Source organism: Macaca thibetana, chromosome 9 (assembly GCF_024542745.1).
Source record: "Macaca thibetana thibetana isolate TM-01 chromosome 9, ASM2454274v1, whole genome shotgun sequence".
NCBI classification, from domain to species: domain Eukaryota; kingdom Metazoa; phylum Chordata; class Mammalia; order Primates; family Cercopithecidae; genus Macaca; species Macaca thibetana.
In genome coordinates, this window is record NC_065586.1 from 19,143,427 (window position 1) to 19,165,911 (window position 22,485).

The 22,485-nt window shown below is 36.8% G+C and overlaps 1 protein-coding gene across 3 annotated transcripts in view; it reads left to right on the forward strand.

Annotated features, from left to right (window-relative positions):
• Positions 1-22,485, forward strand: part of MALRD1 (MAM and LDL receptor class A domain containing 1) — a 930,868-nt gene that overhangs the window by 406,891 nt on the left and 501,492 nt on the right. For all 3 annotated transcript variants that reach the window (XM_050804020.1, XM_050804022.1, XM_050804021.1), the window contains exons 15-18: positions 1,328-1,480; positions 1,907-2,012; positions 2,484-2,851; positions 6,887-7,299. In XM_050804020.1, the coding sequence (XP_050659977.1) occupies positions 1,328-1,480; positions 1,907-2,012; positions 2,484-2,851; positions 6,887-7,299 (1,040 nt within the window). The remainder of the gene's footprint in view (positions 1-1,327; positions 1,481-1,906; positions 2,013-2,483; positions 2,852-6,886; positions 7,300-22,485) is intronic.

Here is a 22,485-nt window from a genome sequence, read left to right on the forward strand (position 1 = left end):
TCATAGAAAGCATAAAAAACTTAGTGTTTGTAATATTATTCCCTCACATTCTTCTCCATGTAGAAGAGGCATTTTCAGGATTCAAAATGATAATTTTATCATTAGGTTAAAATGCTGTTACAATTAGGTTAAATTCCCTATAATTTTATTATTACATTAAAATGCCCTTATAATTTTACATTTTGTAATCTCATTTAGTGAGTTCGTTTATACTTTTTTCCCTAAACTCATTGTTTACCTCCTAATTTATTTTACAAGTTTATGTCTATGCAGTTTATTAGTATATTCCTTGATAAAAATAGCCAATGGCTAAGAATTTCAGTGTAATCATCGTCAATGAAAATGAAGTTCATTTTACATTGGTCTATGTAGTAACGGCTGAATGTTCATGCCAAGCAAATTCAGATTATACCTTTTTGCTTTACTTTTTTAAAAATCTAATGACAGTTAACACTTATTGTCAACAGTTGCAGAAAGAATATTAGCCTAATATTTGGATTACAGTCCCATTCTATAACTTCCTAAATATTTGACCTTGGTTACATTAATAACTTCTCTCAACCTCTCTTCTTCTGTAGAATAACAACAATAATACCTTCCTATATGGCTGTTTGTGAAAGTTAGATAGATATATATTCCACACAGAGTCTATGATATAAAGTGTTCAATAACTATTAGCTGTACTATTACATTACTAACATTATAATTTCCCTTTCTTTTTCTTTCTCTTCTTCCTTTTTTCCTCTTCCTTTTCTAGAATATCTCTGTGGAATTTAACTGATTTCTCTGCATATTTATCTGAAAAATAGTTCAAATTATTCTTTTCTGCACCAATTAGGCAATGCATATAACACTTTGTGAAATATTAAGCTCTATAAAAATCTGGGGTACACATTGTATTAAATATAGTGTATCTGGGATTCTTCACATATTAAATTGTTTAGAAGTAGCAGCTTTTCATGATTTAACATAAAATACCCTGCAGGAACAATGATGCCTCCCAGCTGATGTAATAGTAGCAGGGAAACTAACGGCATACCTTGACAATTCTATAAGCAATCGGGCTGAATGATGCTGTTTCTCAGAACATTTGGAAAAAATTTGTATTTCTTAAATTGAGAATTCTGTCTTCTCAGTCTCCAGTATGGAAAGGGTAGCTCCATTTTTGCAAATGCAAAAGTATCTTTTTTATTTTCTGAAATGTGTCCCTCATTGCCCTTCATGTTGTAGAGAAGCATAATAAGGTGATTTCCATTTGAGCTCTGCCTTTTCAAGGTGTGGGAGCAGTTTGGAGAGCCAACATAAGAGCCACATTTTTGTTCTTCAGTTTCCAAGTGTGATTTTGAAGCAAACAGCTGTGGTTGGTTTGAAGCAATTAGTGGTGACCATTTTGACTGGATGTGGAGCTCTCGGAGTGAACTTTCTGCTGATTTTGAGCAGCAGGCTCCTCCTCGGGATCATAGTCTCAACACATCTCAAGGTAAGAAGCAAACAGGGACTCTCTAACCACTGCTATTTACTATTTAGTTAGACCTCAGAAGAGAAAGGGAAGCTGGTACAGTTCTGTGACAACTACAGTGAACATTTGGATAGTTGAATATTGTCAGTTACAGTTATGCTGTCTGCATGGACTGATTCCCTTATGGGTGGTACAGATGGCATATAGATATACTTTTGACTGAACTAGCTGAGATTACCAATTGTCTTTGGTTATCATTTAACATGAGATGTAGATAGTGGTTCAACATTTATCAGAGCAAATTTGACCAAGAGTCACTGATTGATTTTTATTGTATAATTTTAATTTCAGTTGGACAATGATCTTGCTCAGTGTAGGGTTAACAGACAGATGTCTCATTTTAGAATCCAATAGGTTAATGAAGGCTTTGTTTTTGTATCTCAACAGGGCATTTTATGTTCATTCTGAAGAAAGGCAGTAGCTTGTGGCAAGTTGCTAAGCTTCAGAGCCCAACTTTTAGCCAGACAGGACCTGGATGCATACTTTCCTTCTGGTAAATATTAAACAAAATGGTCAGTTACCCTAGTGGTCAAGTGTTTGCAGGCATACCTCTGCACTTATTCATTTCTGTGGTTTACTGCTGGTTTTACTCTAAAAATGGCTGTTGCATTAAATTCATATGATTTTCATTTTACCTAGGAGTGTGTTCTCAGTATATGTTGTTTTCTTTCTTAAGATGAAAGGGGCTCTTTCCCTCCAACCATGGATTATAATTTAATTAAGAGTGCATCCTCTTGTTCAGTACTGAGCTCCTTGAGACAAGTTCCCAGGGTTGTGAGAACCACAGAGTGTGTGCCTCAGCAGATAAGCTCTTGCAAATGGACAGCCACAGTTATTGCATGAAAGTAAAATGTCTTAGGATAACTCATTAAAATTGACTGTTGACCAAGTGGAAAAGTCTAAAGGTTAAATATGTAGTCTATTCTATAAATCACTTCCATTTCTTACATTTACTCTTTTTTAGGTTCTATAACTATGGCCTGTCAGTGGGAGCAGCTGAGCTGCAGCTACATATGGAAGAATCTCATGACTCAACCGTGCTTTGGAGAGTATTATACAATCAGGGCGAACGGTGGTCAGAGGCAACCATTCAGCTAGGGCGCCTTTCTCAGCCCTTCCATTTGTCACTAGATAAAGTTAGTCTGGGCATTTATGATGGGGTTTCAGCTATTGATGACATCCGATTTGAAAATTGTTCTCTACCCCTTCCTGCTGAGAGCTGTGAAGGGCTGGATCATTTCTGGTGTCGCCACACCAGGGCTTGCATAGAAAAGCTTCGGCTATGTGACCTGGTGGATGACTGTGGTGATCGTACTGATGAAGTCAACTGCAGTAAGTTCTTTTTGTTGGGGGATTCTCTTTCTCATTTTGAAAGTGTCAACCTTGATGAATTCACTTTTATCTTGTCAATCAAACCGATAACAGTAAGCATAGCTCCAAAACTGATGAATGGTATGTGTGGTTAGTTAGTCAAGCCATCACTATTTATTAAGTGAATTTATTAGATACTAGATACCAAATACTAGACATACAATGATAAACACAGCTACAGAGTCCCTGCCCTCATGGAGCTTACAATCTTATTGAAAAACAAATATCTAAATATTTAATAAACAAAAATGGTAGCTTTGATAGGAACTATGAAGAAGAGTGCTGTGACTTTACATAATAATGGCACTGGACGTTCTAGACATTAGGACTTAGATCAGATCTAAAAAAAATCACAAGTCAAAGCATGTAACTAAAAGCCCTGAGATGTGGCTGCAAGGCAGATGGAAAATAGCCAGTGTGGCTGGAGCAAGGAGATGAAGGGGAAAGAGGGCCCAAAATATAATAAGGATGAAGGTGTGGGGAAGGCCAGATTCACAGGCCTTTGTAGTACATAGGAGTACAATATGAACCTAGCTCCATTATTGCCCACTGCACTTAGTGGTACAGTGCAGAAAATAAGTTCGAAGTTAATAGGATTTTTTTTTTTTATTACAAAACCTTGTCAAGAAAAGGAAAAGTTTGCATCTTTCCTTGGACTCAAGATTCCTCATCCAGAAATAGCAATGATTTTAAAAATGGAAGATACTTGAATAGTATATTTATTTTATAAATTACTTATATTTTATGTATGAAAAATTTATAAATTATGCAATTTATTTTATTTATTAAATTTATTTTATAAGTAAATTATTTATTTTATGTATTAAATTTATGTTCATGAAATAGGGATGCTAATTGCAAACCAAAGTAGAAACATAAAATGCATACTACATCATAGAAAACATTAAGAAATTTCCATATAAATCATTGTAGAGAGTTTTGCATATATGTAATCTTCGGTACACATATTATCAAAGGCATGTCAAAGTCAGGCCTATTAAATTCAGAATTACCATGCATCTCATGAAATTTACACACCAATATTTGAGTGGATATAATTAAAATCGGTAATTTTGACAATGACTATCATATGAAGTGTAACTTTTCCTAAGGCCAATTTATTTTTGCAAATTTAGAAAGCCTTTACATCTTTTCAAGCTCTCTAAATCCTACTCATTAAAAAATGTTGATGTACTGCTAAAAATAAGCAAATTACCCCTCAAGCTTCCCTATATTCACTTAGTAGGATATGATAATGGGAATACAACTATAGTATAAAAATACTTCTTCTGATTATGGATTAGTGAAAGAATGTCAGTTTCCCACATGGCTTTCCATCAAGGCATTTTACTTCATTACACAGTGTACATTAGAGATCCACAAATCCATGTTGGATTTCCTGAAATATATTGAGAGATGCAGTCTTTTACGGAAAGGTGGAGCTAGGCATATTCCCTTTGGAAATGAAGTTTGAGTGTGCAGTCAGCACCAAGACAGACAATAGAAAAATGTGTTTGCTTTAGCGTCAGTTTTATGTCAGAAATGCAGCAACTTGCCATTCACCTTCTGCCCTACAGCTGAAGACTGACATCTGGAGGGTACACTGTGTCTCCCCAGTTCACATCACAGCTGGGCTTGATTAGTCACAAGTGAGGAAATATCAAAAGAAAGCTTGTCTCCCACTTGACATTTACTCACTTGGTTCCCTTCATTAGGTCTAAGCTCCTCTTCTGTGATTTTCCAAGACAGATGATTTGTTCTCGCCTGGCTGCATTTATTCGCATACCCTTTTATTTATTGTTTCAGAGTATTTGTTCACTTTTGGCACCAAGTGCCATTACTAAGATGAATAGTTAAAGGACGGTTGACATTTATTAAAACAAAAAACTAACATGTAAATGAAGCTAAAATTTAGAACTACTTATTAATTCTAAAACCTGTCCCCTTCTCCCAAATACTGTCAAATGCCCATTTTATACCATTTATTCAATACAGTGAGTATCATTTGAAAAATGGACATATTCCTATATTACCCTAGAAATTTAGATAAGAGTTTTCAATTATTGACTACAGTAGACTTCCCCCTTACCTGTGGGCTTCCAAGATCACCAGTGGATTCCTGAAACAGAATAGTAACTAGTCCTATAGATACTATGTTTTGTTCCTATGCATACATACTTATGATAAAGTTTTTTGTTTGTTTGTTTTTATTTTGTTTTTTGTGTTTTTTTTTTTTTTTTTTTTTTAGACAAAGTCTCCCTCTGTTGCTCAGGCTGGAGTACAGTGGCAGAATCTCTGCTCACTGCAACCTCTGCCTCCTGGGTTCAAGCAATTCTCCTGCCTCAGCCTCCTGAGTAGCTGGGATTGCAGGTGCCTGTCACCACTCCCAGCTAATTTTTTTGTATTTTTAGTAGAGATGGGATTTTGCCATGTTGGCCAGGCTGATCTTGAACTCCTGACCTCAAGTGATCCACTCACCTTGGCCTCTCAAAGTGCTAGGATTACAGAAGCGAGCCACTGCGCCCAGCCTGATAATGTTTAATTTATAAATTAGGCATTAAGAGATTAACAACAACTAGTAATAAAATAGAACAATTATAACAATATGCCTGTGCTATAACTCTTGCACTTTGGTGCCATTATTAAGTAAAATAAGGGTGACACTTAAACACAGGCACTGTGATCCTGTTACAGTTGATCTGATAACTGAGATAACTATCGTTTGTGATGGTACAAGATTTCATCAGGCTGCTCAGAATGACCTACAACTCAAAATGTATGAATTGCTTATTTCAGGATTTCTCCATTTCACATTTTTTGACCACAGTTGGTTGTGGGTTACTGTAACTGCTAACAGCAAAACATCAGATAAGGCAGGACTCCTGTAAGATTCTTCCTAAGTCTGAATTGGTCTAGGGACTGAAGGAAGCTGAAGTTTAAAAGCTGCAACTCAAAGGAGCTACAATCCAGTGAGAAGAAAAGACCCAAACTGATGAATCACAGCAAAAAAATGGCAAGGCACATACCTAACATTAGGGCAAACAGAGGTAGAGGAAGAGGTGGGGTGTTTAGAATACATGGGGAAGATGGTGCAGGGTATGGGGAAGAGTAGTAGGGACCAGGCAGTCATTTTAATTTGGGGAAAGTGGAGTTTGAAAGACAGAGGAGTTTTTATTTAAAGTTTGGATTCTATGAGCATGGATGAAAGAATTTGGATTCGAGAAGGAAGTGGTAATATTGTCATTGAAGTTTGTTACCTTGGCACTGATGCGTAGGGACACCAGGATCTGGGATGGGATGGAATCAAAGATGAGAGATTTGGGAATGAGGTCAGGAAAACATCTACATCAGGGTGCTTGTTAAAAATGTGGATTTCTGGGCTTCACCCTATATCTAACAAGCTGGTATCTGTTTCAGTGTTTTACTATGAAGTAAGCAATTTTACCATGAGCCCCAGGTGATTCTTAACATATGATTGTTCTCAGCTCTGCCTGTTAGAATCACCAAGGGAGCTTAGAAAAAATCCTGATGCATGGCTTTACCACTAGGAGCAATTAAATCAACACCTCTGGAGATGAATTCTGGGCTTTAGTGTTTGTTTGTTTTTTAATGTTCCCTGGCAATTGGAACATTCATTTGAGGTTGAAATCTATTGAGCCAGAAGTTTCTCACAGTGAGCCAGGCATGGGGTCTTGATCATTTTCCTGGAGTTATGGTCATAGAAACGGAGAAGAGATGTGCATCAAAAATGTTTGGAAAAAAATGTCCAAAGCAATTCCATCTTTAGTTCATAAAATATTATTAATTGATATATCACTTAGAAACAGAAACTCTTTTTTTAAAAAAAGCTTTGGTGTTGGATTTTTAAAAATAAAGTGGCTTACCTTGGCATGGGCAAAGTATCAACTAGCATTCTTTAAATATTAATAAATAGAATGTGGTTGCATGTATTTTTGTCCCTAATTATCTGTTGCTTTTTTTTAATGTGGATTTCAGCACCTGAGCTGCAGTGTAACTTTGAAAATGGAATCTGTAACTGGGAACAAGATACAAAAGATGACTTTGATTGGACCAGGAGCCAGGGTCCAACTCCAACACTTAACACAGGGCCAATGAAAGATAACACTCTGGGCACAGCTAAAGGACACTATCTCTACATAGAATCTTCAGAGCCACAGGCTTTTCAAGACAGTGCTGCCTTACTCAGCCCAATCCTTAATGCCACTGATACAAAAGGCTGCACCTTCCGTTTCTATTACCACATGTTTGGAAAGCAGATTTATAGGTTGGCAATCTACCAACGAATCTGGAGAGAGTCAAGGGGACAGCTGCTGTGGCAGATATTTGGGAATCAAGGCAACAGATGGATTAGGAAACACCTCAACATTTCCAGCAGGCAGCCCTTTCAGGTAAGGATAATGGATTTTATAATGTACATTTGAAATGCATCTGAATGTCTAAGGAATATGAAAGATCACTGTATTCTTGAATTAAAAGTAAGTGGAATTTGATCAAAATTACGTTGAGACACATTAATCATTTAATTGAGGGTGTATCAAAGCTCTTTACATTGTTTCCTCCTTGACTATCTCCAATAATGTAAGATTAGAATTTCTGAAGTTGAACATGTGGCCATTGGAAACAGCTGCAGGTCCTTCCAATTTCAAGTAATTGTTCTACTGAAATGAACACCCTGGAAGTGGAGGGAAGAGTTTTGCATAATCTCTGATATTTTGCAAAAAGCACAGACTCTGAAATCTGTGATTTTCCTTATTTCATTTTATTTTTATCTTTTTATAGGTAAGTAACAGAAATCCAGGCTTTATTCAACAATCAGCTTCTCTGAGGAATAACTAGAATTTGAATATCGTTCTCCTTACTCCTAGGGGAATATTCTTTACTTCAGATTTCACATGTTGTTTTCTAAAAGTCAGACTTACTATAGCAAGCTCAAATGCGTATGTGGCTGTTAACAGTTTTGTAAAGGAATTTTATATATTATTTTTCTGATTATCTCAGCCATTTCCTGATTTTGGTAAGTCAGAAGTCCTTTCAGCCAATTTTGTAGATTCAAAGAAAAAATCTTAGAGTGCTGATTGTTTATCCTTGGCCAAATAGCTTATGGGCAGCAGAACTGGGATTTGGACCAGAACTCACAGTTTCTGATTAATGAACATGTATTTACTTTCCAGCATATCATACAGCCTATAACATGCAGGGGGCTTGAATATTTGTTCTTTCATCCTATAGTCAAATTGATCTACACATAACATACTGGAAAAAAGTTCTTACCTGTCCCTGGCTAAACTTTTTTTTTTTTTTGCATGTGCTAAACTTCTTTAGTTACCCATATTTAAAGCCATATATCTATCTAAATATCTAAATCTAGTTAACAGTTTTGTAACCAAGAACTTAGCTCCAGGTCACCTTTTGAAATCTTCTAAAAGTCATAAATGTAGATTGTACAGTGAAGAACACATTGGAATGGGAGATTTGTCCAGATTATAAACCAAAAGCTTGAGAACGAATCCCTCATCTATAGTGTGGCATCGTTCTGGTCAGCCACAGGGTAAGGTACATGTAAGCGTGAGAATGAATCCCCCATCTATAGTGTGGAATCGTCATCTCTGCCACAGCGTAAGGTACATGTAATCATATGGAATGAAATGGAAGGGAGGTCCTTTGACTTTTATGTAATAATGGCTTATCCACTTCAGATTAATTCTTAAGGTTTTATTGGGTCAATTATAATTTGCATTGAGCAAGTATGTAGTGGATAAACCCTTCTTATGATATTTACTCAAGGATTGGTTTCCGGGAGAAAATCACCTTTACAGGAAAGTAGCTTCATAGCCAGATCGATGTGTGACTAACCAAGGAACACTTTCGTCATGAACCTTAAACATGAAACTTGAGGTTTGAGACCCACGTTGGGTTACAAATGGAGTGTTCTGATTGATTTTATCTAAGGCTCCTTTTAGTCTTAAATAATAATAATAATAATGATAAGATTCAGGCCCAAAAAGATGAAATCAGAGATTCTCCATGCTGTGTGGATTTGTCATTCTAGTGAGTAAAAAATGGGGCCTGAATCACACTTGTAATCCCAAGACTGGGAGACCAAGGCGGGAGGATTACTTGAGGTCAGAAGATCAAGACCAGCCTGGGCAACATGGCAAAATCCCATCTCTACTAAAAATACAAAACAATTAGCCAGGCATGCACCTGTAATCCCAGCTACTTGAGAGGCTGAGGCAGGAGAATTGCTTGAACCTGGGAGGCAGAAGTTGCAGTGAGCTGAGATGTGCTACTGAACTCCAGCCTGGGCAACAGAGCATGACTCCTCAAAAAAAAAAAAAAAAAAAAAAGCTGGGCAGAGTGGGCCGCTGATTTAAGGAACAGGATATTTTTTATCCATTGAATAATGGATAGACATAGTTTCTGTTCTGCTGAGAAACAGCAGCAATAACAACCAGCATTTTAATTAACTGTGATATGGTAGATGAAATTACCTAGCATAGAGCCCAGCAGATAGGAGGTACTCATGCTGTGTTTGTGTAAAGAAAAATGCAGAGATTTTTCAAGATCACTCGTGTAACATGAAAGAAATAGGATAGGAATAAATTGTACATGTAAGTGTACAGGAACCAGTTTGCTTGTTAACATCATTGAAATAATCAGCCAATGCTTTCATGTGTACCATGGTCAGTAAAGGCTCAAGAAATCATTACACATGAAACTTCAGTTCAATCTTTTGATTTATATTACAAATTTTATTTTGTATAACGTATAATAAACTAAATATATTGAAAGTTTTGAAACTATCAACACACAATCAAGGTAATGGAAATATGCTTCACCTCCAGTCCCGATGCCTCTATAATACATTTCTCTGGCCCCTCATTCCTGGCACTTACCAGCCACCGCAGTGCTTTCTCTCACTAGACAGTAATTTATACAGTCAAAATTTTATATAAATAAAATTTTACACTATGTACTCTTTTGTCTGACATTTTGTTTTTTTCTCTGCATGTTTTGCCTCTAGAGTCTGCCTTGTTTCATCTAGAACAATTATTTTGAGATTCATTCATATCATAGCATGTATCCATAATTTGGACAAAGCAAGTTGATTCATTAATGTACTGATTGATATCTAGACTGTTTCTAGTTTGAGCTATTATGAATACATGTGCTATGAACATTTGTGCTGATAACATTATATGAACACCTACTTTTATTTCTCTTGGGTAAATACCCAGGAGTGCAATGGCTGAGTCTTATGGCAGAGGTATATTTAACTTTTCAAGGGACTCTTAAACTGTTTTACAAAGTTTACGCTTTTTTAAATTCCCATCAGCAGTGTATGAGAGTTTCAGCTTCTCCACATCCAAGCCACTGCTTGGCTGACTATTATCAGTCATGCTAATCTTAGCTATTTAAAAATAGATAGTGGCGTCTCATTGTGGTTTTAATTTGCATTACCCTAACCTAAGCATTAATTATGTTGAGCATATGTGCTTATTTACCAAACAAATGTCTACTTTGAAATGTCTGTTCCAGTCTTGCACACAAGTTTTAAATGGGGTTGTTTGTTTTTCATTATTAAATTTGGAGCTTTTAAAATATATTTTTGATGCAAGCCTTTTATCAGATATATGAATTGCAAATATTTTCTCCCAGCCTGCAGCTTGTCTTTTCAGTCTCTTAATGGATTCTTTTGAAGAGCAGGTTTTTTTTTTTTTTTAAATTTGATGAGTTCTTCTTATCAATATATTATTTTATAAATCATGCTGTGGGGTCATATCAAAGAAAGCTTTGCCTTACTCAAAGTCCCAAATGTTTTCACATCTTCTTTCTCCTCTCCTTTGAGAACTTAGATTACACATAAATTCAGTGACTTGAAATTTACTGTCTACTATTGCTGTGTTCATGTTTTTTAAAAATTTATTTTCTCTCTGTATTTTATTTTGAGAGGTGTCTATCTTTTCTTCTTTAATGACTAATGTGCTATCAGCCTACTGAGTAGCTGGGACTACAGCTGCATGCCACCATGCCCAGCTAATTTTTTTATTTTTAGTAGAGATGGGCTTTCACCTTATTGGTCAGGCTGGTCTTGAACTCCTGACTTTGTGATTCGCCTGCCTCGGCCTCCCAAAATGCTGAGATTACAGGCGTGAGCCACTGTGCCTGGCCCCCTTTAGTGTATCTTGCATATCTCTATTTTAGAACTTATAGAATACTGTTTTAAATAAGCATTTTAATGTATTTAAACTGATAATTCTGGCATCTGGATTTACTCTGGATCAGTTCTGACTGAGTGATTTTTCTCCTTATTATGAGCCATATTTTTCTGTCTTTTATTGTTACTGTTGCTTCCCTGCTAATTTGTGTCTGGATGTCAGATATGGTGAATTTTATCTTATTGAGTGCTGGAAGTATATATAAATATTCTTGATCTTTGTATTGGTATGTATTTAAGTTTAGTTGGAAAGAGTTTGACTCTTTTTGGTCTTGCTTTAAAAATTCATTAGGTGGGATCAGACCAGTTCTCATTTTAGAGCTAATTACGCCCAACTAGTGAGGCAAGACCCTTCTGAGTATCCCTGTGAATCTTGAAGTGTTTCTGGTCTGGCTGGTAAAATAAGCATTATTACTGGACATTGGTGAGCACGTGTACTGTTACTTTTCATCCTCTCTGGGTGTTCTTTCCCCAACCTCAGGTACCTTTCTCTAGGCCTGTCCCAACAAGTACTTAGCTATGTACTTTAGGGGGACCCTTTGCAGAGCTCCGGAGTTCTCTTTCTGTGCAGCCCCTTCTTCTCTGAAACTTTGTCCTGAGAGCTCATGTCAACATGGTTTCTGTGGACTCTCAGCTCTGTCCCCTCAGCTCAGGGAGAACAATGGGCTCCTCCTCGGCTCTTCTCCTTGGAGTAGTGGGCTGGAAAACCTTTCCAGGCATAAATTAGAACAGTTGTTGGGCTCACCTTGTTTGGACTTTACAGCGTCTTGCAAACTTTTGTGGCATATATTTTGGCCATTTTTTTGGTTGTTTCAGGAGGGAGAGAAAGTCTAGTTCTTGTTACTCCATCATGGTCATTGCAGAAGTCAACCTAACTGGTATTTGCCAATACAGTCTGTTGCTACACACTGAACTTGCTTAAAATAATTTTTAGATGGCTCAGAACTTCCTGTTCATTGAATGAGACTCTCTGCTTATTTTGTAAGTGCTCATTTGTATGGAGGAACTTCAAAAAGTTTGTGGAAAAATGAAGTTAAAAGATAAACATTGAAAATGTGATCTTCGTTTTTTCATCCCTGAAGAAGTGATGGTCCTGGGAACGTAACAATGTCAATGCAGTCTTTTATACATTATTAGCTTAAGAAAAATGGGTGTCCTTTACACATTTGTTGAGATTGGGAAACAAAAACAAGTCAGAAAGAGCCAAATCAGAGCTGTAAGGTGGATCCCTGACGATTTCCCACTGAGACTCTCACAAAATTGCCTTTGCTTGATGAAAGGAATAAGCAGAAACATTGTGGTGTTAGAAGACTCTCTGCTAAAACTTTCCCAGGTATTTTCCACTAAAACTTTGGGTAACTTATTCAAAACACTCTCATGATAAGCAGATATTATTGTTCTTTGACCTTCCACAAAATCAACAAACAAAATGCCTGGAATGTCCCCAAAAAGCTGTTGCCATGACCTTTGCTCTTCAGTGATCCCCCTTTGCTTTGACTGAATCACTTCCAACTCTTGGTAGCCATTACTTTGATTGTGTTTTGTCCTCAGGATCATACTGGGAAAGCATACTGGGAAAGTATCTTCTGGTACAGTTCTTCAAAGAAATGCTTCAGGATCTTGACCCTAGTTCTTTAAAGTTTCCCTTGAGAGCTCTGCTCTTGTCTGCAGCTGATCTGGGCACAACACTTCTGGCACCCATGCAGTGGAAAGTGTGTTCAACTTTAATTTTTCAGTCAGAACTGTGTAAGCTGAACCAATTAGGATGTCTATGGTGTTGGCTATTGTTTGTGCTGTTGATTATCAGTCCTCTTCAATTAGGGCACAAACAGGATTAATTTTTTTCCTTGCAAATTAATGTGGATGGTCTGTCCCTGTACACTTCGTCTTCCACATCATCTTGTTTCTTCTTTAAAAAAGCTGTCCACTTGTGAACTACTAATTTCTTTGGTGCATTGTCCCCCTAAGCTTCTTGTAAAGCATCAATGATTTCACCGTTCTTTCACCCAAGCTTTATCATAATTTAAGGTTTATTCTTGCTTCAGTTTTAGCAGAATTTACATTGCTCTGATAGGGGCTGTTTTCAGACTAATGTCTACTCCTTCTTAGTGTCTCAAACTAGATCCTGTTCAGACATGCTATAATAAAGTAGTATAAGTTTATTTTGCTGCCAAAATTGAAATATTCGCATAGTTTTTTTCATAATATACATTTTCCATGAACTTTTTAAGGCCTCTCATATATTCACAGGTGGAGTGCCTTACCTATTCTGACTTCAGTCAATTATTCAAGGCCTCTTTCCTTGTCAGTGATACATTAGAAAGGCAGAGTATTGAAAAATGAGAGTAGCTTCTGCTAAGAAAGAAATACTATATCTTTTTCTGCTTCTTTCTTTCTTTTCTTTTCTTTTTTTTTTTTTTTTTTTTTTTTTTTTTTGAGACAGACTCCTGCTTTGTCACTCAGGCTAGAGTGCAGTGGCGCGATCTCGGCTCACTGCAAGCTCCGCCTCCAGGGTTCACGCCATTCTCCTGTCTCAGCCTCCTGAGTAGCCGGGACTACAGGCACATGCCACCACACCCAGCTAATTTTTGTATTTTTAGCAGAGACGGGGTTTCACCATATTGACCAGGCTGGTCTTGAACTCCTGACCTTGTGATCTGCCTGACTCAGCCACCCAAAGTGCTGGGATTACAGGCGTGAGCAGCGGTACCTGGCTTTCTACTTCTTTCTTATTATTTTCCCCCTCCTTCCCATATTCTCTCCTTTCCCTCCCTTCCTCCCCTCTCCCTGTTTCCTTCCTTTCTTCCTTCCTTTCATCTTCCCTGTTTTCAAGACTTAATGAATATTTCTTGAATATCAGATGTTGTCATAATATGTTATTTGTTTAATCTTCACGTAACGATAATAGTTTAAACACAAATAATATTTATTTTTATCCCCATGTTATCAGTATAACAGTAAAGATGTGCAGAGGCCAAACCAATGGCTCTTATATCCACGCTCTTTCTTCTAAATGATTTCACCTTAGTTTTAGTCCGCATCTCCAACCACAGTTAGTTGCAATAGTACCTTCTATCTGGCCTTGCTGCTCTCATTTTTGGACCTCCTCACTGAAATCAAATTGATCTTTCTAAAATGGAAACCTGGTCTTAGTATTTTATTACTTAAAACCCATTGGTGGCTTTCCATAATTTATGGAATAAAGTCAAAATTCCTGTTTTTGCCCATATTTCTGTGTGCCTCTCATCCCTACATTTACTGATTCCTGTGTGCCTTAAGTTGCCAATAGTCCAGAGTTCATTCTCTTTTTGTACTTGGGAAGACTTCTGCATCCTGCAACTTCCCCCTTGAAACATGCTTGGAAAATACTCATTTTTTTCAGATTCAGGTTAGTTTTTTACTTCAGTTTCTGTTACCTTTTCCTGAAGCTTACACTGACTGCTCCATGTGTCTTTAGGGGATTAGCTACTTATTCCTTTGTGCCCTTTGTAGATATACGTTTATCATGCAGTTTTTTTTTTTTTTTGAAACAGAGTCTCACTCTGTCACCAGGCTGGAGTGCAGTAGCATGATCTTGGCTCACTGCAACCTTAACCTCCCAGGTTCAAGTGATTCTCTTGCCTCAGCCTCCCGAGTAACTACAGGTGCACGCCACCATGCACAGCTAATTTTTGTATTTTTAGTACAGACAGGGTTTCACCATGTTGGCCAGAATGGTCTCAATCTCTTGACCTCGTGATCTGCTCACCTTGACTTCACAAGGTACTGGGATTACAGGCATGAGCCACTGCTCCCGGCCAATCATGCAATCTTTATATTTACTTGTTTACTTGCCTGTGAGCTCACTGAATGTAGGGACTATGTCCTTGTTGCTCTAGTGCCTACCCCAGTACCTGGTATCCAGAAGCTGTATGCTAAATGTTTGTTGAATGACTATTTGACTGAATGATTGTACTCCTAATTAGTAGATAGAAAGCGAGGACTACTTTCCAGTTCATCATTCTTTGTGCTTAATTCTGGTTTCTTTATTGAGTTCATAAGAATTCCTTAGTGACTTGAAACTATGGAGTTAGTATGTCAGCTCATTTAAGCAATGATTAGTTTATGTATATAAGAGGCATTAATAATTATATATTTTTATTTCAGTTTCAATAAATGATCAATTTATTAATTTTCTCTGTTTTGGCTTATTCATATTTAATATCAAATAAAGGTGTTTTACTTAAAATTATTCATGCCAATTATGTCAGTTAGGTGAATATTACTTTGATTTATATTCAGGTAGTTTGGTTGAACCCTGAATATGCTAAGACATCACCTTTCTTTTTTTTATGAACAGGCTACTGTGTTTATATAAATTATTAAAATCTTCTTTGAAAATACGAAGAGTGTTATATTCTTATTTTTAGTTCTCTGTGCTTCAGAATTCCTGTGACACTTGCACTTAAGTCCTTCTGAGCAGTTGATGTTAATATTAATGTGGTTAATTCCATGAGACATGGTGGTTTTCATTTCCATCATTAATTTATACAGGAGATAGGATAGACTGTTTTCCTGGTGTACACTCAGTCATATAATTAGAAAATTTATAAGCAGAAAGGAGTTCTTTGGTCTAACCCATTTATTCTACAGATAGAGAAATTAGAGTCCAGAAACTGTCTTCTTTAAAGTCTAGTAGGTATTTAAGAACAAAGAATAGATTTGAGGTTTCCGGGTTCTGAACCCAGTGATCTTGACACTGTAATGATCTTCATCCACATTATTCACAGAAGTAAATATAATCCATATTAAATAAGAAACAAAAAATACTAGGGAGTTATTATACTGAAAAATGAAGTATTATCTTAATTATTTTTATCAGATTCAATACATAGCAACTTGAAGGCTAATAATTCCAATGATTTCCATTTTTCTAATAAGATTACAAGTTTTAGTAATCTAATTATTTTGACTGATCCACATGCTACCCCACTAGTCTGAAAAATGTGTTTATTTATATGTCATAAAGAATTGTTTATTCCAAAAAGGCTAATTTTCAGAATATTGGAATCTTCTGAAATTGTATCTATTTTTTTTCCACATGTTTTCTAAATATATTTTAGAGGGCATTTGTAGATTTTCATGGTGCTGAAAAATTATGGTATAATGCTCTTACTAAGGAGAATAATGGCATTTAGACATTGTAACTTTGGAGGATCACAATACCTTTTGGAATGCGGTTGTTGCAGCACTGGTCACTTATACTAATTATATAATAACATCCTATACTAATGCAATAATATGCCATACTAAATTATTAAATGATAAATTGGTCTTGAATTCTCTAGAATACTACAAAGAAATAGTTTATATAAGAAAGAGTACCATAGTGTATGTCAACACAATAGTTCCAATTTTTTTTCTTCTTTTTTTAATTTTTTTGAAGACAAGTTCTCACTCTGTTGCCCAAACTGCAGTTCAGTGCCGTGTTCATAGTTCACTGCAGCCTCAAACTCCCAGGATCAAGTGATCCTCTTGATTCAGCCTCCCAAGTAGCTGCGCCTACAGGCATGCACGACCACACCTGGCTAATTTTTAAGATTTTTTATAGATAGGAGGTCTTACTATGTTACCCAAGCTAGTCTCAAATTCTGGAGCTCAAGAGATCCTCTCACCTTGGCCTTTCAAAGTGTTGGGATTACAGGCATGAGCCACCATACCCAGCCAATATTTCTTTTCTAAAAGACATTTTGTAACATACTTCTCATTTTAACTAACATAATATTGAAAGTGTAGATCTGAGAAAGAGATAGTGTCTGCAGATCTGGGATCCTAGATACTAATATTATGGGATGCATTCAGATTTGATCAGCAGATATTCCATTTATTCCAGAACACCACCAGCGGAAGAATGAAATTACGTCTATCACTAAAACTTTGTGTCAATACAGACTACTGTACTTGTTATCATAGATGGTCCTTGGATGGCAGCCTTAAACAATTTTAAACGTAGAAAGTTGATGTACTTTTTCTTTTTGGGTAAGTTTCATTGTTTTATCTAGTTTGGTTATAATTAATGTGTTTAGTATGGCTTGCTTGAGTTTTTAAAAGTTGTTTAGCCGGGCGCGGTGGCTCACGCCTGTAATCCCAGCACTTTGGGAGGCCGAGGCGGGCGGATCACAAGGTCAGGAGATCGAGACCACGGTGAAACCCCGTCTCTACTAAAAATACAAAAAATTAGCCGGGCGCGGTTGTGGGCGCCTGTAGTCCCAGCTACTCGGGAGGCTGAGGCAGGAGAATGGCGTGAACCCGGGAGGCGGAGCTTGCAGTGAGCCGAGATCGCGCCACTGCACTCCAGCCTGGGCGACAGAGCGAGACTCCACTCCGTCTCAAAAAAAAAAAAAAAAAAAAGTTGTTTAGTATCCTTAGAACTCAGTGCTGATTTCTTTTTCTAGCAGACCTTTTATATAGGACATCTTACTTTCTCCTGGCTCTCTACTACTAGCATGTCTCTGTGAAAAATCAAGACAGCAAAATAATTTGTTATAGAACAGCCTATGTAGAGGGACATGGGAGGAGTCATATTCCAAGAGGGAAAGACCTTTGAACCAGGCTCTATTTGTAGGGGCTGTTGAATGAAAATGAGAGAGAGAGAATGGACACTTTACAACACTATTAAAGCAAAATTCTGACAATAACTTCTAAAAACATTTTAACTCTTATACAATGAGCATATTACCGACCTTCCAAAAGTATAATTTCTTACAAGAACATCCAAGTACATCATGAAAAATAACTTTTTCATACCACTATCTTCAGCTGCCTTTATTGTTGGTTCACCACAAATGTTTTTATCAGAATCACAGAACATTAATTTTTAAATTAGCTACCGTTACAACCAACTTGAGAAGAACTTTCTTTTTAAGAATTTGACCCAGATGCATTCTAGATCTATGCTAGAATTTGCATTGTGAAGCAAGATTTAGCATGCTGTTCAGTAAGCAACAAATCTGAGTGTTGCTTACACAGGATTCATAACAACAGCCTCCTTCCAACCTCTTTCAATGCAAATTCTAGCAAATTCACACTTGGAAGAAAAATATTCCATGAAGCTGCATTTGTAATTTATACTTTCAGCATTTCTGTATATAATTTCAGGGAAAGTGGGATCAACTTAACATTATTAAACATGGTCCTATGTTATTTGCAACATAACTTCAGAAACATTTTATTACTAGAAGTATTAAAAAATGATGTACCATTTAGGATTTAAGACACACCCTACAAATGAAAAAACAAATTATATTATAAACAACATTTTAAAAAAATTATGCTATCTCTTTCACTACAAAATCCTCCTGGGGGAAAATATATTTTTCTTCTTTATTGAAGGATGCTATCAGAGCACAGTGGAATTACTCATTTCCTAGTATGGGTAAGAAAAATATGAATAAGGGAAAGTAGGAACATAAATGCTTTAAATTCTATTTGTCTCTTAACCCTTCTCAGTCCGTGGCGAGTTTTGAAACTTGGTGTAACTTCCTTCCTTTATTCCTCCCTCCCTTGCTTCCTCCATCCCTTCTTCCCAGTCTCCTTCCCTTCCTCTCTCCTTGCATTTCCCTCTTCTTTCTTTTCTCCCTCCCTCCTTCTCTTTTTCCCTTAGTTCACCAGAATCACAGATACCAGTCATTTGAATGCTTTCTGCTCATAGATACTGCCCAGCCACCTCACCCAGACTTCTGACTGGATTTAGTAGACTGGAATGAGAAACATAGACTTTGTGTCCGGGGCGGCCACGTCTGATTTTGCAGATTTTTGCTGTGATGACGCTATCCAGCTGAGGGCCTCTAGATAGGGTTGAAATTTTGATTGTGGGATTTATTTACCATTTTGGAATTTGCAGAAATATACTGCATATGCTAACAGCCTCCTGGCTAGCTTCCACTTCTCAAGGAAGTATTTAAATATACATGTGTAAAGGTGTAATATGAAGAAAACTGCATTAGATCCTAAGGGATTAATTATTTTGTAAGTAACTATACCGTCAAATACCATACCTGGTATCAATCATCTTAATCAGACGGTATCTGTGTATATAGGTAGATAAACAAAAAAAGCAGGAGTTTATTTCTCTCTAATGTATCCTTGACTCTCTAGCAATGACCTCTGAAATGTCTCTGCTGGTCCAGACTTGTTTGAATCACGTGCAACATTTCAGATTTGTCTTTTCTCTGCAAGTTTTTTTTTTGTTGTTGTAAAGTACTATAACATATTGAACCAAATAGTTTTGCTTGCTTATATTGATGACACATGATTTTGGCTTTTATCTTCAGTGGAAAATCAATATGTCACATGGCGTTCACTAAGGAAAAGGTATGGGGCCTCTTTGTAATTCTTTATCAGCTGATTGCTTTATCTTGATTTATGCCTTAAACTTTTTCCCATTCAGCAGAAAATATTATGTTGCTATCTGTGAGAGCAAAGCGATCTATACCAATTTATGCTCTGAGTGTAGCCTTCTTCCAGAACGGCTTATGGAACATATCAACTCATTATAGATTAGGGACGTAATGGATTCTTCTTTCTTAAAAGTGGCAGATTGACAGTTTTAGTTCATACACAAGCTTTTATATTAACATTAAAAAATATTTGTATGTAAAATAAAAGATTATCGTTTATTATTATTCGAGGGACTCCCAGAATTTCAAGGTCTGAAAAGAAACTCAATGTTCCTGGTGGTAACAAAATTGCCCAGACTTCCTTGTATCAGGACTGCCATTTGGAACTGCTGGGGAAGCTATTTTCAGAAATTATTTTCAAAACAGCATTGTCGCCTTTTGCCAAACTGAAATCTGATTGTAAACTTTTGAAAACTAGTTCCTTGGAATGGAATTCAAGATGTCTCCTAAGCAATTTTTTTTAACTCAAACATACATTTTAGCTTGCTTTATTATGTCACTGTTTGTGTGAGAAGCATATTTCTATTTTTACCGTTTTGAAGTTTTTAAATTAAACTTAAATATTATTAGGCCTGTTTTGTACTTGAATAGAAGATTGTGTGTGTGTGTGTGTGTGTGTGTGTGTGTGTGTGTATGTATATTAAGTTCTGGGATACATGTGCAGAACTTGCAGGTTTGTGAAATAGGTATACACGTGCTGTGGTGGTTTACTGCACCCATCATCCCGTCATCTACATTAAGTATTTCTCCTAAGGCTATCCTTCCCCTAGCCCTCCGACCCACTGACATACCCTGGTGTGTAATGTTACCCTCCCTGTTCTCATTGTTCTCATTGTTCAACTCCCATTTATGAGTGAGAACATGCGGTGTTTGATTTTCTGTTCCTGTGTTAGTTTGCTGAGAATGATGGTTTCCAGCTTCATTCATGTCTCTGCAAAGGACATGAACTCATCCTTCTTTGTGGCTGCATAGTATTCCATGGTGTATATGTGCCATATGTTCTTTATCCAGTCTATCACTGATGGGCATTTGGGTTGGTTCCTAATCTTTGCCATTGTGAATAGTGCTGCAATAAACATATGTCAATGTGTCTTTATAGTAGAATGATTTATAATCCTTTGTATATATACCTGGTAATGAGATTGCTGGGTCAAATGGTATTTCTAATTCTGGATCCTTGAGGAATCGCCACACTGTCTTCCACAGTGGTTGAACTAATTTACACTCCCACCAACAGTGTAAAAGTGTTCCTCTTTCTCTGCATCCTCCCTAGCACCTGTTGTTTCCTGACTTTGTAATGATTGCCATTCTAGCTGGCGCAAGATGGTATCTCATTGGGCCAGTGATGATGAGCTTTTTTTTTTTTTTTTGAGACAAGAGTCTCACTCTGTCACCCAGGGTGAAGTGCAGTGGCATGATTTCGGCTCACTACAACCTCCACCTCATGGGTTCAAGCAATTCTCCTGCCTTAGCGTCTTGAGTAGCCGGGATTACAGGTATGTGCCACCATGCCTGGTTAAAGTGTTTTTTTGTGTGTTTTTAGTAGAGACAGGGTTTCACCATATTGGCGAAGCTGGTCTCAAACCCCTGACCTTGTGATCCACCCTCCTTGGCCTCCCAAAGTGCTGGGATTACAGGCGTGAGCCACCACACCCAGCCTGTGATGAGCTTTTTTTCATATGTTTGTTGGCTGTATAAATGTCTTATTTTGAGAAGTGTCTGTTCATATCCTTTGCCCTGAATTTCCTTCTTCTTTCTTTTCTCCCTCCCTCCTTCTCTTTTTCCCTTAGTTTCACGGAAGCACATATACCAGCCACGTGAATGGTTTCTGCTCATAGATACTGCCAAGCCACCTCACCTAGACTTCTGACTAGATTTGGCAGAATGGAATGAGAAATGGTTGTTTGCTTTTTTCTTGTAAATTTGTTTAAGTTCCTTGTAGATTCTGGATATTAGCCCTTTGTTAGATGGATAGATTGCAAAAATTTTCTCCCACTCTGTAAGTTGCCTGTTCACTCAGATGATAGTTTCTTTTGCTGTGCAGAAGCTCTTTAGCTTAATTAGATCCCATTTGTCAATTTTGGCTTTTGTTGCCATTGCTTTTGGTGTTTTAGTCATGAAGTTTTTGCCTATGCCTATGTCCTGAATGATATGGCTAGGTTTTCTTCTAGAGTTTTTATGGTTTTAGGTCTTATGGTTAAGTCTTTAATCCATCTTGAGTTAATTTTTTTATAAAGTGTAAGGAAGGGGTCCAGTTTCAGTTTTCTTCATATGGCTAGTCAGTTTTCCCATCACCATTTATTAAATAGCGAATCTTTCCCCATTGCTTGTTTTTGTCAGGTTTGTCAAAGATATGTTTTATATTTTATGGCATAAAGCCTTCTGCCAATGGGGAAAAATAACAAACATACATGGAATGAATGAAGTCTGCTATGGTTAAGGTTGAGAATATTTACTGATCCTTGAACTCGGTCTCCAGGAATGTTGGAAGTAGAGAATGGAGATAATGGAGATAAAGAAAAGTTCTAAAAATGATAAAAATAGAAGTCACTTCCCATAATGTCAAAATTGTGATCTATTGGAGAATTCTGTGATACACCAAAACCTCTTTTTATACTGATGTTTGTTATTGTGTGTAAGCAAATTTTATCAGGTGTAGGCTATTTCTATACTTTCATATCTTTAAATCCATGTTTCTATTCACATATGTATATGTGCAAATAGATGCATGTTAATGTTACATATGTATTTTTTCTGTCATTAGCGTGATTGCTATGATTATCATTAGCATGTATTAGTATGACCAAAATATCATCAGTATCATTTTCTTTCTAACTGCAGTGCTCCTATAATTGCTTCATTTGTACAGAGCCAACCTACACCCACCGTTTCCCTGACTATAACTTTACCTAAATTAT